This window comes from Salvelinus alpinus, chromosome 6 (assembly GCF_045679555.1).
Source record: "Salvelinus alpinus chromosome 6, SLU_Salpinus.1, whole genome shotgun sequence".
NCBI lineage: Eukaryota > Metazoa > Chordata > Actinopteri > Salmoniformes > Salmonidae > Salvelinus > Salvelinus alpinus.
In genome coordinates, this window is record NC_092091.1 from 42,559,549 (window position 1) to 42,577,547 (window position 17,999).

The window sequence follows — 17,999 nt, forward strand, 5'->3', positions numbered from 1 at the left end:
AACACCCTTCTAAAACAGTGCACCTGGGAAAACACCATTCTAAACAGTGCACCTGGGAAAACACCATTCTAAAACAGTGCACCTGGGAAAACACCCTTCTAAACAGTGCACCTGGGAAAACACCCTTCTAAACAGTGCACCTGGGAAAACACCCTTCTAAAACAGTGCACCTGGGAAAACACCATTCTAAACAGTGCACCTGGGAAACACCCTTCTAAACAGTGCACCTGGGAAAACACCCTTCTAAACAGTGCACCTGGGAAAACACCCTTCTAAACAGTGCACCTGGGAAAACACCCTTCTAAACAGGGCACCTGGGAAAACACCCTTCTAAACAGTGCACCTGGGAAAACACCCTTCTAAACAGTGCACCTGGGAAAACACCCTTCTAAACAGTGCACCTGGGAAAACACCCTTCTAAACAGTGCACCTGGGAAACACCCTTCTAAACAGTGCACCTGGGAAAACACCCTTCTAAACAGTGAACCTGGGAAAACACCCTTCTAAACAGTGCACCTGGGAAAACACCCTTCTAAACAGTGCACCTGGGAAAACACCCTTCTAAACAGTGCACCTGGGAAACACCCTTCTAAACAGTGCACATGGGAAAACACCCTTCTAAACAGTGCACCTGGGAAAACACCCTTCTAAACAGTGCACCTGGGAAAACACCCTTCTAAACAGTGCACCTGGGAAAACACCTTTCTAAACAGTGCACCTGGGAAAACACCCTTCTAAAACAGTGCACCTGGGAAAACACCCTTCTAAACAGTGCACCTGGGAAAACACCCTTCTAAAACAGTGCACCTGGGAAAACACCCTTCTAAACAGTGCACCTGGGAAAACACCATTCTAAACAGTGCACCTGGGAAAACACCATTATAAACTGTGCACCTGGGAAAACACCCTTCTAAACAGTGCACCTGGGAAAACACCCTTCTAAACAGTGCACCTGGGAAAACACCCTTCTAAACAGTGCACCTGGGAAAACACCCTTCTAAAACAGTGCACCTGGGAAAACACCCTTCTAAAACAGTGCACCTGGGAAAACACCATTCTAAACAGTGCACCTGGGAAAACACCCTTCTAAACAGTGCACCTGGGAAACACCCTTCTAAACAGTGCACCTGGGAAAACACCATTCTAAACAGTGCACCTGGGAAAACACCCTTCTAAAACAGTGCACCTGGGAAAACACCATTCTAAACAGTGCACCTGGGAAAACACCCTTCTAAAACAGTGCACCTGGGAAAACACCCTTCTAAACAGTGCACCTGGGAAAACACCCTTCTAAACAGTGCACCTGGGAAAACACCCTTCTAAACAATGCACCTGGGAAAACACCCTTCTAAACAGTGCACCTGGGAAAACACCCTTCTAAACAGTGCACCTGGGAAAACACCCTTCTAAACAGTGCACCTGGGAAAACACCCTTCTAAACAGTGCACCTGGGAAAACACCCTTCTAAAACAGTGCACCTGGGAAAACACCCTTCTAAACAGTGCACCTGGGAAAACACCCTTCTAAAACAGTGCACCTGGGAAAACACCATTCTAAACAGTGCACCTGGGAAAACACCCTTCTAAACAGTGCACCTGGGAAAACACCCTTCTAAACAATGCACCTGGGAAAACACCCTTCTAAACAGTGCACCTGGGAAACACCCTTCTAAACAGTGCACCTGGGAAACACCCTTCTAAACAATGCACCTGGGAAAACACCCTTCTAAACAGTGCACCTGGGAAACACCCTTCTAAACAGTGCACCTGGGAAACACCCTTCTAAACAGTGCACCTGGGAAAACACCCTTCTAAACAGTGCACCTGGGAAAACACCCTTCTAAACAATGCACCTGGGAAAACACCCTTCTAAACAGTGCACCTGGGAAACACCCTTCTAAACAGTGCACCTGGGAAAACACCCTTCTAAACAGTGCACCTGGGAAAACACCATTCTAAACAGTGCACCTGGGAAAACACCCTTCTAAACAGTGCACCTGGGAAAACACCCTTCTAAAACAGTGCACCTGGGAAAACACCATTCTAAACAGTGCACCTGGGAAAACACCATTCTAAACAATGCACCTGGGAAAACACCATTCTAAACTGTGCACCTTATGGCGGTTCCATACTGTACGTTAGAAACTTAGAAAGAGGGGGAACCTAAAGATGCAACAACTAGTTGCTAATATGACTAGGATTGTGCCTCTGGCTTCTGGACAGCGAAAGAAAGTTGATTATGAAAATCAATACAACAGGAGAGAAATGGCATAGTGGAGGGTCCAATAGGGAAGTAAAGGGAAATACATTTTCCAAAATTATATAATTACTCCTGTCTATACAGCAATAAACAAAATACTTCACCAGAAAGCATGATTTAACCACAGAGGAATCGAGGATCATTAGCTACTTATGAAAAAAATTGCTGTGGATTGTTTCAAACCACAAGCTCATAGGCCTATGCCCATTTGGGAAACCCGTAATTTGGGCAGCGCGCTTGGCAATATGCCTAGCTGATTATTGAGTTGTGGCTGTCAGTGAAAAGCATCTCAAATATGTGAAGTTAATGTGTCTTGAGTATAATTTAAAATGTTGAAACAAGAAGGGGAGGGGTGTGTGGAGAACATACAGTGCATTCGGAAAGTATTTAGACCCCTTCACTTTTTCCACATTTTGCTACGTTACAGCCTTATTCTAAAATGTATTCAAAAATAGTTTCCCCCCATCAATCTACACACAATACCCCATAATTACAATGTAAAAACAGGTTTTTAGACATTTTTGCACATTTATAAAAAAGTAACATTAGAAATACCTTATTTACATACGTTTTCAGAACCTTTGCTATGAGACTCGAAATTGAGCTATGTTGGACATGATTTGGAAAGGCACACACCTGTCTATATAAAGTCCCACAGTTGACAGTGCATGTCGGGGGAGCAAAAACCAAGCAATGAGGTTGAAGGAATTGTGGGTAGAGCTCCGAGACAGGATTGTGTCGAGGCACAGATCTGGGGAAGGGTACCAAAACATTTCTGCAGCATTGAAGGTCCCCAAGAACATAGTGGCCTCCATCATTCTTAAATGGAAGTTTGGAACCACCAAGACTCTTCCTAGAGCTGGACGCCCGCCCAAATTGAGCAATCAGGGGAGAAGGGCCTTGGTCAGGGAGGTGACCAAGAACCCGATGGTCACTCTGACAGAGTTCCAGAGTTCATCTGTGGAAATGGGAGAACCTTCCCTGCAGCACTCCACCAATCAGGCCTTTATAGTAAAGTGGCCAGACGGAAGCCACTCCTCAGTAAAAGATTCATGACAACCCACTTGGAGTTTGCCAAAAGGCACCAAAAGGACTCTCATACCATGAAAAACAAGATTCTCTGGTTTGATGAAACCAAGATTGAAGTCTTTGGCCTGAATGCCAAGTGTCACGTTTGGAGGAAACCTGGTACCATCCCTACAGTGAAGCATGGTGGTGGCACCATCATGCTGTGGGGATGTTTTCAATGGCAGGGACTGGGAGACTAGTCAGGATCGAGGGAAAGATGAACAGAACAAAGTACAGAGAGATCCTTGATGAAAACCTTCTCCAGAGCGCTCAGGACCTCAGACTGGGGCAAAGGTTCACCTTCCAACAGGACAACAACCCTAAGCACACAGCCAAGACAACGCAGGAGTGTCTTCGGGACAAGTCTCTGAATGTCCTTGAGTGGCCTAGCCAGAGCCTGGACTTGAACCCGATCGAACATCTCTGGAGAGAGGATTTTCATTTTTTGGATCGGCCAAAAGCCGGCAATTGCAGGCTAACGAAAACCCTGGTGTGTGTATCTGTGTGAACATCTTTGCCTGTGTGTGTGTGTGTGTATGTTTCCATCTGGACTCACACAGTGTATCTGTGACTGTCACTATATGTGTGTGTCCATCTGTCCCGCGTGCCTCTGCCTGTGTGTCTGTGTGTTGTCCACCCCTCTACCCTACCTGCGATGGCGAGGGCGTCCTGGTGCTCTTGGTGACATGAGAACAGCACGTTGGGGATCAGGTCTTTATTAGGGAACTGTTCCCAGGGAGGGGTCAGGTCCTTCTGTTTGTCTGTACCCTCCACCTCAATGTCCACCAGCACATGGAACAGTTGGGGGTACTTCTCTGGAGAGTCACACGCATCCAGCTCCGGCCTAGACAGGTGTGTGTGTGTGGTGTGTGTCAGATAGAGAGTTAGTTAGTTCTTCATTCACTATATCAAGAGCCACGTCCATATCATGACATACGCTGACATAAAAAACAATATCAAGTATTTCACATATTAATGCTTCACAGGTACAGATGACATAGGAGAGAGTCGCTCACTTTGTAAACTTTAACACGGTTGTCCCTGGAGCGATGAAGCCTGTGTGGAACTGGATCTGGAGTATCTGAGTGTTGGACACCTGCAAATACCAACCAGCAATCACATAGTTAGATTCAGGAAGTGGAAGTTCTCAAACAATGACACTGTGGAGACTTCTAATTTAGTCTGAATGCATTAGTGCTTTGTTTATGTTCCTTCAGGTTCACACAATCCGTCCGATTAGGTGGTAATCCTTCCTTGTGTGTCAACGTGTCAGAGTGTGACAGTATCTTCCGGAGCGTAATTTCGGTCTGTAAATGCAAATGTATCAGGATACGGTCTCATAAAATCAGAGCTCACAGGGACTCCCATAGTATAGCATATCATCATCTGTGAAGGTCAGTCTTTTCATATATATATACAGTGGGGAGAACAAGTATTTGATACACTGCTGATTTTGCAGGTTTTCCTACTTACAAAGCATGTAGAGGTCTGTAATTTTTATCATAGGTACACTTCAACTGTGGGAGACAGAATCTAAAACAAAAATCCAGAAAATCACATTGTATGATTTTTAAGTAATTAATTTGCATTTTATTGCATGACATAAGTATTTGATACATCAGAAAAGCAGAACTTAATATTTGGTACAGAAACCTTTGTTTGCAATTACAGAGATCATATGTTTCCTGTAGTTCTTGACCAGGTTTGCACACACTGCAGCAGGGATTTTGGCCCACTCCTCCATACAGACCTTCTCCAGATCCTTCAGGTTTCGGGGCTGTCGCTGGGCAATACGGACTTTCAGTTCCCTCCAAAGATTTTCTATTGGGTTCAGGTCTGGAGACTGGCTAGGTCACTCCAGGACATTGAGATGCTTCTTACGGAGCCACTCCTTAGTTGCCCTGGCTGTGTGTTTCGGGTCGTTGTCATGCTGGAAGACCCATCCACGACCCATCTTCAATGCTCTTACTGAGGGAAGGAGGTTGTTGGCCAAGATCTCGCGATACATGGCCCCATCCATCCTCCCCTCAATACGGTGCAGTCGTCCTGTCCCCTTTGCAGAAAAGCATCCCCAAAGAATGATGTTTCCACCTCCATGCTTCACGGTTGGGATGGTGTTCTTGGGGTTGTACTCATCCTTCTTCTTCCTCCAAACACGGTGAGTGGAGTTTAGACCAAAAAGCTATATTTTTGTCTCATCAGACCACATGACCTTCTCCCATTCCTCCTCTGGATCATCCAGATGGTCATTGGCAAACTTCAGACGGGCCTGGACATGCGCTGGCTTGAGCAGGGGGACCTTGCGTGCGCTGCAGGATTTTAATCCATGACGGCGTAGTGTGTTACTAATGGTTTTCTTTGAGACTGTGGTCCCAGCTCTCTTCAGGTCATTGACCAGGTCCTGCCGTGTAGTTCTGGGCTGATCCCTCACCTTCCTCATGATCATTGATGCCCCACGAGGTGAGATCTTGCATGGAGCCCCAGACCGAGGGTGATTGACCGTCAACTTCAACTTCTTCCATTTTCTAATAATTGCGCCAACAGTTGTTGCCTTCTCACCAAGCTGCTTGCCTATTGTCCTGTAGCCCATCCCAGCCTTGTGCAGGTCTACAATCTTATCCCTGATGTCCTTACACAGCTCTCTGGTCTTGGGCATTGTGGAGAGGTTGGAGTCTGTTTGATTGAGTGTGTGGACAGGTGTCTTTTATACAGGTAACGAGTTCAAACAGGTGCAGTTAATACAGGTAATGAGTGGAGAACAGGGGGGCTTCTTAAAGAAAAACTAACAGGTCTGTGAGAGACGGAATTCTTACTGGTTGGTAGGTGATCAAATACTTATGTCATGCAACAAAATGCAAATTAAATACTTAAAAATCATACAATGTGATTTCCTGGATTTTTGTTTTAGATTCCGTCTCTCACAGTTGAAGTGTACCTATGATAAAAATGACAGACGTCTACATGCTTTGTAAGTAGGAAAACCTGCAAAATCGGCAGTGTATCAAATACTTGTTCTCCCCACTGTATATATACAGTGCCTTTGGAAAGTATTCAAACCCCTTGACTTTTTCCACATTTTGTTACATTACAGCCTTATTCTGAAATTGAGTAAATTGTTTCCCCCCCCATTAATCTATACACAATACCCAATAATGACAAAAACAGATTTTTAGAAATGTTCGCAAATTTATTACAATTAAAAACCTGAAATATCACATTTACATTAATATTCAGACCCTGTACTTTGTTTAAGTCCCTTTGGCGGCGATTACAGCCTCAAGTCTTCTTAGGTATGACACTACAAGCTTGGCACACCTGTATTTGGGGAGTTTCTTCCATTCTTCTCTGCAGATCCTCTCAAGCTCTGTCAGGTTGGATGGGGAGCGTCGCTGCACAGCTAGTTTCATGTCTCTCCAGAGAGGTTAGATCGGGTTCAAGTCCAGGCTCTGGCTGGGCCACTCAAGGACATTCAGAGACTTGACCCGAAGCCACTCCTGCGTTGTCATGGCTGTGTGCTAAGAAATGTATTTTTACCCTTCCCCAGATCTGTGCCTTGACACAGTCCTGTCTCAGAGCTCGATGGACAATTCCTTCGACCTCATGGCTCTGACATGCGCTGTCAACTGTGGGGCCTTATATAGGCAAGTGTGTGCCTTTTCAAATGATGTCCAATCAATTGAATTTACAACAGATGGACTCCAATCACGTTGTAGAAACATCTCAAGGATGATCAAAGGAAACAGGATGCATCTGAGCTCAATTTCAGTCTCATAGCAAATGGTCTGAATACTTATGTAAATGAGGTATTTATGTTTTTCATTTTGTCATAATTTGGTATTGTGTGTAGAGAGGATTTTTATTTATTTCATCCATTTTAGAATAAGGCTGTAACGTAACAAAATGTGGAAAAGGTCAAGGGGTCTGAATACTTTCCAAAGGCAGTGTATATGTATATACAGTTGAAATAGGAAGTTTACATACACTTGGAGTTAAAACTAGTTTTTCAACCACTCCACAAATTTCTTGTTAACAAACTATAGTTTTGGCAAGTCGGTTAGGACATCTACTTTGTGCATGACACAAGTCATTTTTCCAACAATTGTTTACAGACAGATTTACAGACAGACAAAAGCCTCCCCCTTTTTCCTCCAAACATAACGATGGTCGTTACGGCCAAACAGTTCTATTTTTGTTTCATCAGACCAGAGGACATTTCTCCAAAAAGTACAGTCTTTGTCCCCATGTGCAGTTGCAAACCGTAGTCTGGCTTTTTAATGGCGGTTTTGGAGCAGTGGCTTCTTCCTTGCTGAACGGCCTTTCGGGTTATGTCGATATAGGACTCGTCTTATTGTGGATATAGATATTTTTGTACCTGTTTCCTCCAGCATCTTCACAAGGTCCTTTGCTGTTGTTCTGGGACTGATTTGCACTTTTCGCACCAAAGTATGTTCATCTCTAGGAGACAGAATGCGTCTCCTTCCTGAGCGGTATGACGGCTGCGTGGTCTCATGGTGTTTATACTTGCGTACTATTGTTTGTACAGATAAACGTGGTACCTTCAGGCGTTTGGAAATTGCTCCCAAGGATGAACCAGACTTGTGGAGGTCTACAATTATTTTTCTGAGGTCTTGGCTGATTTCTTTTGATTTTCCTATGATGTCAAGCAAATGCACTGAGTTCGAAGGTAGGCCTTGAAATACATCCACAGGTACACCTCCAATTGACTCAAATGATGTCAATTAGCATATCAGAAGTTTCTAAAGCCATGATATCATTTTCTGGAATTTTCCAAGCTGTTTAAAGGTATAGTCAACTTAGTGTATGTAAACTTCTGACCCACAGGAATTGTGATACAGTGAATTATAAGTGAAAAAATCTGTAAACAATTGTTGGAAAAATTACTTGTGTCATGCACTAAGTACATGCCCTAACCGACTTGCCAAAACTACAGTTTGTTAACAAGAAATGTGTGGATAGGTTGAAAAACAAGTTTTAATGACTCTGACCTAAGTGTATGTAAACTTCCGACTTCAACTGTATATATATTTAAAACATACAATCTACCTGCATTGAAGCCGCTCAACATTACATTACATTCAGTCATCCAGCAGACACTCCCATCCCGAGCGACCCACAGGAGCAACCAGGGTCAAGCGCTCCGCCCAGGGACGCAAGGACAGATCCCCCACCCAGTCGAATCGGGGAACCGAACCAGTGACCTCTTGGCCACCAGCCCAAGCTCCCAACCGCCAGGCCACCAACCATCCAAGATCAACCCCACAGTCCCCCCCCCCTGAAAAACCTCCCCCCAAGTCACCATCCCCTTTCAACCCAACCAAAACCACCACCCACCCAATGTTGGTAATAACCAACAAAAAAAGAGAGAAAAACTAAGGAAAACAACTATGCAAAAACAAAAGCCATCAAGGATAACAAAAATCAAAACAGTAAGGCCAACTGTATGCATTGTGTGTATATGTGGCACTATTTACATGTGCGTATGTGTGTGTGTGTCCTTGTGTATGCACATCTGTGCGTTTAAATGCGAGTGTGTGTGTGTATGCAGGTGTACAAACGCTTGTGTGGCATCAGCCTGAGGCAAACAGTGCGTCAGTGTTGTGTTAGCATGCGAGGCCTTACACTGTACCTTGGCCTGCAGTCGTCCTCCTATGGTGTTCCTCATATGATAGACAGAGATGACCACATCACCCTGGACATTCACACCTAGAGGGAAGACCACCTTCCCATCCTGGACCCTGTGCTCTCTGAGAAAGGGGGGGGGGGGGGTGAGAGAGAGACAGACAGACAGAAAGAAGGAGAAAGAGAAAAAGAGAGAGGTAGTCAGAGATGGTGTGTGTGTATGTGTCTCCGACTCAGTGCACTAGATAATCCAGTCATGAGGATCCAGGATTAACACAATCAGGTGACAATCCAGGTCTTTGTGTGTCCGTCTGTCTTTATCTGTGTCTGCATCTGTGCCTACCGCATCCTCTCATAGTCCTGTGCTGTAGAAAAGATCTTAGTCTCCCCTATGAGGACCTCACAGAAAGGTCTGCAGCCGATGCGTTGTTTGTTGAAGCAGGGTACTGGACTCATGGTGACCGCCTTGACCACCAGGGGCTTTGAGTGTGGCAGGGAGGGCTTCTCTGATACCATACTGCACACATAGCCTATGTACCTGGAGAAGTGAGAGAGAAAGAGTATGTCAGGTTACACACATGAAACTCCCCTAAGCGCTGAGTACTGCCTAAAAACAAACATTGTCTATGTACATTAATACAGGGGATAAGATATTCTTGTGCTCGAAAATCACAAAGCTATCCCGCTTAAAGGGATATACTTGAAATCGCTCGTATGTGTGGATGTTCTTGCATAAAAAGCATTCCCATCTTCAAAAACACAACGTCACATCACCAACAAAGATGATGCTTGGTTTCCACTGTCCTTATACACCAGTCTCTCTCTTTTTGCACTGAAGAATGAAGGAGTCTTTGTTATAGAGAGGCAGCTTTGTGGTCAAGCGGCTGGCTGTGTGGGTGTTAGGTCACCAAGGAGGGGTGTGTGTGTTGCGGCGGCTCAGCCAATCGGAAAAGAAATAGGCTCGTAAAGGATTTAGGAGAGCAATGGAGGGGGAGGAGAAAGGAGGAGGGAGGTTTTTATGTTCATCCATCTAAACATGACCAAACCCAAAGTCGGGGAGGAGAAGACTGTTTACAGTGCCTTCAGGAAGTATTTACACCCCTTGACTTTTTCCACATTTTGTTGTGTTACAGTCTGAATTCAAAATACTCAATAATGTCAAAGTGGAATTATGTTTTTCAAAAATAATTACAAATTAATTTAGAATGAAAACTGAAATGTCTTGAGTCAATAAGTATTCAACCCCTTTATGGCAAGCCTAAATACAGTTGAAGTCGGAGGTTTACATACACCTTAGCCAAATACATTTAAACTCAGTTTTTCACAATTCCTGACATTTAATCCTAATAAAAATTCCCTGTCTTAGGTCAGTTAGGTCAGTCACCACTTCATTTTAAGAATGTGAAATGTCAGAATAATAGTAGAGAGAATGATTTATTTCAGCTTTTATCTCTTTCATCACATTCCCAGTGGGTCAGAAGTTTACATACACTCAATTAGTATTTGGTAGCATTGCCTTCAAATTGTTTAACTTGGGTCAAACGTTTCAGGTAGCCTTCCACAAGCTTCCCACAATAAGTTGGGTGAATTTTGGCCCATACCTCCTAACAGAGCTGGTGGAACTGAGTTAGGTTTGTAGGCCTCCTTCCTCGCACACACTTTTTCAGTTCTGCCCACAAATGTTCTATAGGACTGAGGTCAGGGCTTTGTGATGGCCACTCCAATACCTTGACTTTGTTGTCCTTAAGCCATTTTGCCACAACTTTGGAAGTATGCTTGGGGTCATTGTCCATTTGGAAGACCCATTTGCGACCAAGCTTTAACTTCCTGACTGATGTCTTGAGATGTTGCTTCAATATATCCACATCATTTTCCTCCCTCATGATGCCATCTATTTTGTGAAGTGCACCAGTCCCTCCTGCAGCAAAGCACCCCCACAACATGATGCTGCCATCCCCGTTCTTCACGGTTGGGATGGTGTTCTTCGGCTTGCAAGCATCCACTTTTTTCCTCCAAACAAAACAATGGTCATTATGGCCAAACATTTCTCCAAAAAATACAATCTTTGTCCCCATGTGCAGTTGCAAACCGTAGTCTGGCTTTTTAATGGCGGTTTTGGAGCAGTGGCTTCTTCCTTACTGAACGGCCTGTCAGGTTATGTCGATATAGGACTCGTTTTATTGTAGATACTTTTGTACCTGTTTCCTCCAGCATCTTCACAAGGTCCTTTGCTGTTGTTCTGGGACTGATTTGCACTTTTCGCACCAAAGTATGTTCATCTCTAGGAGACAGAAGGCGTCTCCTTCCTGAGCGGGATGACGGCTGCGTGGTCTCATGGTGTTTATACTTGCGTACTATTGTTTGTACAGATGAACGTGGTACCTTCAGGCGTTTGGAAATTGCTCCCAAGGATGAACCAGACTTGTGGAGGTCTACAATTATTTTTCTGAGGTCTTGGCTGATTTCTTTTGATTTTCCCATGATGTCAAGCAAATGCACTGAGTTCGAAGGTAGGCCTTGAAATACATCCACAGGTACACCTCAAATTGACTCAAGTTATGTAAATTAGCCTATCAGAAGCTTCTGAAGCCATGAGAATTTTCAGGAATTTTCCAAGCTGTTTAAAGGCACAGTCAAGTTCGTGTATGTAAACTTCTGACCCACTGGAATTGTGATACAGTGAATTATAAGTGAAATAATCTGTCTGTAAACAATTGTTGGAAACATTACTGGTGTCGTGCACAAAGTAGATGTCCTAACTGACTTGCAAAAACTATAGTTTGTTAACAAGAAATTTGTGAAGAGGTTGAAGGTTGAAAAACGAGTTTTAATGACTCCAACCTAAGTGTATGTAAACTTCTGACTTCAACTGTAAATTCAGGAGTAAAATTGAGCTTAACAAGTCACATAAGTTGCAGGGACACACACTGTGTGCAATAATAGTGTTTAACATGATTTTTGAATGACTACCTCATCTCTGTACCCCACACATACAATTATCTGTAAGGTCCCTCAGCCGAGCAGGAAATTTCAAACACAAATTCCAAACACAAATTCAACCACAAAGACCAGGGAGGTTTTCCAATGCCTTACAAAGAAAGGTACCTTTTGGTACAGCAGATGGGTAAAAAAAAGCAGACATTGAATTTCCCTTTGATTATGGTGAAGTTATTAATTACACTCTTGATGTTGTATCTGTCACGGTGCTGATAAGAGACGGATCAAGGCGCAGCGTTTCCTGAGTTCCACATATTTATTTAAAGTGAAACTTCTTAAACCAAAACAATAAACAAGCAACACACCGTGACTATGTGGTGCAACAAGCCCCAACACAAACAATATCCCACAAACACAGGTGGGAAAAATGGCTACCTAAATATGATCCCCAATTAGAGGCAACGATTACCAGCTGCCTCTAATTGGGAACCAAACCAAAACACCAACATAGAAATATTGAACTAGAACACCCCCTTGTTCATGGCCTGACCTAATACACCATAGAGAACGAAGGGCTCTCTATGGTCAGGGAGTGACAGTATCAATACACCCAGCCACTACAGAGATACAGGCGTCCTTCCTGACTCAGTTGCCGGAGAGGAAGAAAACTGCTCAGGGATTTCACCATGTTTAATGGCTGTGATAGGAGAAAACTGTGGATGGATCAACCTACATTGTAGTTGCTCCACAATACTAACCTAATTGATAGAGTGAAAAGGAAGCCTGTACAGAATAAAAATATGCTAAAACATGCATCTTGTTTGCAACAAGGCACTATAGTAATACCACATTTTTTTTGGCAAAGCAATTAACTTGAGTACAAAGTGTTATGTTTGGGGCAAAACCAATACAACACATTACTGAGTACCACTCTCCATATTTTCAAGCATAGTGGTGGTTGCATTATGTTATGGGTATGCTTGTAACCTTTAAGAACTGGGGAGTTTTTCAGGATAAGAAACGGAATGGCACTAAGCACATACAAAATCCTAGATGAAAACCTGCTTCATTCTGCTTTCTACCAGACACTGGGAGACTAATTCACCTTTCAGCGAGGCAATAACCTAAAACACAAGGCCAAATCTACACTGGAGTTGCTTACCAAGAAGACAGTGAATGTTCCTGAGTGGACAAGTTACAGTTTCTACTTGAAAATCTATGGCAAGACCTGAAAATGCTTTTCTAGCCAGGATCAACAACCAATTTGACAGATCTTGAAGAATTTTGAAAAGAATAATGGGCAAATGTTGTACAATCTAAGTGTGGAACGCTCTTAGAGACTCACAGCTGTAATCACTGCCAAACGGGGTTCTACAAAGTATTGACTCAGGGGTGTAAATACTTATGTAAACGAGATATTTCTGTATTTCATGATCAATTATGACATTTTCAAACATTTCTAAAAACATGTTTTCACTTAATCATTATGGGGTATTGTGTGTAGATGGGTGAAGAAAAAAAAAACTCATCCATTTTGAATTCAGGCTGTAACACAACAAAATGTGGAATAAGACAAGGGGTATGAATACCTTCTGAAGATCATTTTATTTTACTTTGCTAATCTTGTGTTTTCCATTGAAATTAACGGCAATCAATCAGTATAAACACAGGCACACACACACACACACACACGCACCTCCGGTGTGAGGGCCAGAGGCCTGAGCCGGGTCTCTTGGCGCTGAGTAGCTGCATGGCGGGCACTGGGTTGCTGAAGAGGTGGCAAAAGCAGAACATGGCACAGACCAGCACACCCGAGGGAGCACGCCCATCCTTAAGAGGGTGAATGAGAGAGCAATAGATGAAAAAGAGTTGCAGCAAGCTTTACAGTGCATCACTTCACACAACTCAATGCATGATTCCTAAAAACTAGGAGAGCCATTTCATGTTTCCTGTGCATGGCCAATATCTGTAGACTGGTCCCTGATCTGTTTTTGCTGGGACAAGGAGTGGTGTTTTCAGCCCCACATCTACTTATTCCTCCACTAGCACTAAACAGGGACTCCACACGCAGAGTTTATCACGTATCTGCTGCCACTGTGAGTGTTAGTAAACAGACGGTATATAAATAGATTTCCTGTCTCTTTTTGTTTAATAAACATATCCAGAGTTATAAATACATCCAGCGTTCTTGCTTCAACGCAACATTCAAGTTTTCAGAAATTATTTTTGAAGAACTCTCATAAATACTCAAAGTGACTGCTCAATGCCGATAAACTTGCCAAGCACAATAAAATCACACACGGCAAGATGGAAAGCATTCCATTCCATAGTCATCGTGTACTGTAGTACGTAAGTCAAATATGTACAGCACACCTCTAAATATGTATACTTTCTCTACCCATAATTATTTTGCTACAGCAAACGGACAATCAGGTTTTTGTCATTATATTCTACTGTAGTCCACAATTGTTCTATTGTCTCTTGAACACAGAGACCATCTGTCTTTGCTAAAGGTCTGCAATGCCAGTGAAATAGCTCAGTGGAAACTGAAGCTGAAACAGCAGCCTAAGTACTCCAAGCTGTGTTTCCCTTGGACGTCAGGCAGTCCCGCAAACCCAGGACAAACCCAGGACAAACCCAAAACAAACCCAGGACGGGAGGGAGGAAACAATAGAAGGAGGAGGGTGAGGAGATGGAAGGAAGAGATGGGGAGAGAGAGGAATGGTGTGTAAACAAGAAAGAAGTGAGGATGAGTGTGAATGAGATTCACTTTTGTATATTATCTACTTCACTTGCTTTGGCAATGTTAACATATGTTTCCCACGCCAATAAAGCACCTTGAATTGTATTGAATTGAATGATGGTTTCTCAGGACAAAGGCAACAATAAGAAGGGAAGGAGAAGGGCGTAGGAGATGGAGAGAAAGGAATGGCGTGTAAACAAGAGAAGAGGAACAGAGGAAAAAGGACAGTGTGAAAAAGATGAATAAGAACTTTGGGTCTGGTCTTACCGAGCAGGTGATGACACACACATTCTTGGGGTTCTGTTTGAGCCAGTTGTGCATGTTCTTACACACCGCAAACAGATTGTGCAGGCTTGGAGCCTGGCGGGACGGCCAGTTACACTCCGAGACCTGGAGGGAGGGGGGAGACAGAGAGAAGGGAGAGAGAGAGAGAGGGAGGAGAGAAGGGGTTGTAGAGAAAGAGTGGGGAGAGAAGGGGGTGAAGAGAGAGAGAGAGAGAGAGAAATAGAGATTATTTGTGACACCCTTGCGGTGGCAGCAACATGTGCACAAATCACGAGTTACCATGATGAGTCACGTAATTACAATGACATTACCAGAGAGAGAGAGAGAGAGACATTCTGAAGTCACAGTTTCCCCCAATACACTAATATCTGCATGAGCAGAGGAAACTGCAGACTGCACAGCCATTTCAGCTGCATTGTACCAGTGAATGAGCAGAGTCTGAGCTCAGGAGGATAGTCGTGACTTTAGACTTGAAAGTTAGAATCCTTCAATTGAAACAACAACAAACACTCCCCGCCTCTGTTTTGGTCAACAACAAAAAAACGGAGAGATGGGCCTGGAGAAATGTAATCACTCTTGAATTTATCGACAGAGGTATGGATGCAAGGAATATCAATCAACGATACAGTATCAACGGTATAGAATTAAACTATGTTTTGAGGCTATACAATGTTTGTTTCCATTTGCATGGTTTACAAACATTGGAGTCAAACAAGCTAATGCTATGGGTTCTGATGGGCTACGACAGTTGAACTAAGCCCATTAGGCATTTTATAAGTTATACTCTTCAAGAATCAATGGGTATCTATCATTCATTTATGTAAAAAAAAATGGATGTAGCAGCTAAGGATTTCACATGAGGCCTATTTCACAGGATTTCACATGAGGCCTATTTCACACGATTTCACGAGGCCTATTTCACAGGATTTCACATGAGGCCTATTTCACATGATGCCTATTTCACATGATTTCACATGAGGCCTATTTCACAGGATTTCACATGAGGCCTATTTCACATGATTTCACATGAGGCCTATTTCACAGGATTTCACATGAGGCCTATTTCACAGGATTTCACATGAGGCCTATTTCACAGGATTTCACATGAGGCCTATTTCACAGGATTTCACATGAGGCCTATTTCACATGATTTCACATGAGGCCTATTTCACATGATTTCACATGAGGCCTATTTCAATGATTTCACATGAGGCCTATTTCACATGATTTCACATGAGGCCTATTTCACATGATTTCACATGAGGCCTATTTCACATGATTTCACATGAGGCCTATTTCACATGATTTCACATGAGGCCTATTTCACATGATTTCACATGAGGCCTATTTCAATGATTTCACGAGGCCTATTTCACATGATTTCACATGAGGCCTATTTCACAGGATTTCACATGAGGCCTATTTCACATGAGGCCTATTTCACATGATTTCACATGAGGCCTATTTCACATGATTTCACATGAGGCCTATTTCACAGGATTTCACGAGGCCTATTTCACAGGATTTCACATGAGGCCTATTTCACATGATTTCACATGAGGCCTATTTCAATGATTTCACATGAGGCCTATTTCACACAATTTCACATGAGGCCGATTTCACATGATTTCACATGAGGCCTATTTCACAGGATTTCACATGAGGCATATTTCACATGATTTCACATGAGGCCTATTTCACATGATTTCACATGAGGCCTATTTCACATGATTTCACATGAGGCCTATTTCAATGATTTCACGAGGCCTATTTCACATGATTTCACATGAGGCCTATTTCACAGGATTTCACGAGGCCTATTTCACATGATTTCACGAGGCCTATTTCACATGATATCACATGAGGCCTATTTGACATGATTTCACATGAGGCCTATTTCACATGATTTCACATGAGGCCGATTTCACATGATTTCACATGAGGCCTATTTCACAGGATTTCACATGAGGCCTATTTCACACAATTTCACATGAGGCCCATTTCACATGATTTCACATGAGGCCTATTTCAATGATTTCACGATGCCTATTTCAATGATTTCACATGATATGCCTAAATAATAACCACTACCACTATGTCTATGCTGCATGAATCACTGACCTGCTACCTTTTTCGATTGTCAAGACATCTGCTGGTAACTCTTAACTAGTTAACTGCCTTGCTCAGGGGCAGAACGACAGATGTTTACCTTGTAAGCTCGGGGATTTGATCTTGCAACCTTTCAATTACTAGTCCAACACTATAACCACTAGGCTACTATTCTTAGCACCATTCTCTACTCTGGGACGCTTTGTGGACACGGCTCCTGATCGAGGAGTCCTATTTAGACTACTTCACTTCTGCCTCACTGTGAGACAAACTTTCCAAGTTCAGTCTTTCATCCTGATCTAGTTCTATGCATTGTCCTATCCACTCACAGTTTCCAGTGGGTATTCTATGTCAATGATATTATGTAACATGTTCGACATGAAACAATGCTGAGTGCCTATGGGTAATGTATTATAAAACATTGCATACATGTTGGTATTGTGTGTTTTCGCATTACAGTGCACCAGATAGTAATAAATGTATGTGTGAACTGAGGCAGCTTCCCATGTGTATCTCTGTGTGGATCTTGGTAGGCCTGGGTAGACTTTTCTCTCTCTCTCTCTCAAACATGTTACATAATATTATTGACATAGCATAGGAAACTGTGAAAGTGGATAGGACTATATATATATATACACATACAGTTGATGTCGGAAGTTTACATACACCTTAGCCAAATACATTTTAACTCAGTTCTCATTTAATCCTAGTAAACAATGACATTTAATCCTAGTAAACATTCCCTGTCTTAGGTCAGTTAGGATCACCACTTTACTTTAATAATGTGAAATGTCAGAATAATAGTAGAGAGAGCTATTTATTTCAGCTTTTATTTCTTTCATCACATTCCCAGTGGGTCAGAAGCTTACATACACTCAATTAGTATTTGGTAGCATTCGGGTAGCCTTCCACAAGATTCCCACAATAAGTTGGGTGAATTTTGGCCCATTCCTCCTGA

At 43.0% G+C, this 17,999-nt stretch overlaps 1 protein-coding gene across 9 annotated transcripts in view; it reads right to left on the reverse strand.

Annotated features, from left to right (window-relative positions):
* Positions 1–17,999, reverse strand: part of LOC139578721 (auxilin-like) — a 71,250-nt gene that overhangs the window by 14,089 nt on the left and 39,162 nt on the right. For all 9 annotated transcript variants that reach the window (XM_071406693.1, XM_071406696.1, XM_071406694.1 and 6 more), the window contains 6 exons: positions 14,915–15,037; positions 13,601–13,734; positions 9,311–9,505; positions 8,975–9,092; positions 4,344–4,423; positions 3,978–4,171 (listed from right to left, as the gene is read on the reverse strand). In XM_071406693.1, coding sequence (XP_071262794.1) covers positions 3,978–4,171; positions 4,344–4,423; positions 8,975–9,092; positions 9,311–9,505; positions 13,601–13,734; positions 14,915–15,037 — 844 coding nt within the window. The remainder of the gene's footprint in view (positions 1–3,977; positions 4,172–4,343; positions 4,424–8,974; positions 9,093–9,310; positions 9,506–13,600; positions 13,735–14,914; positions 15,038–17,999) is intronic.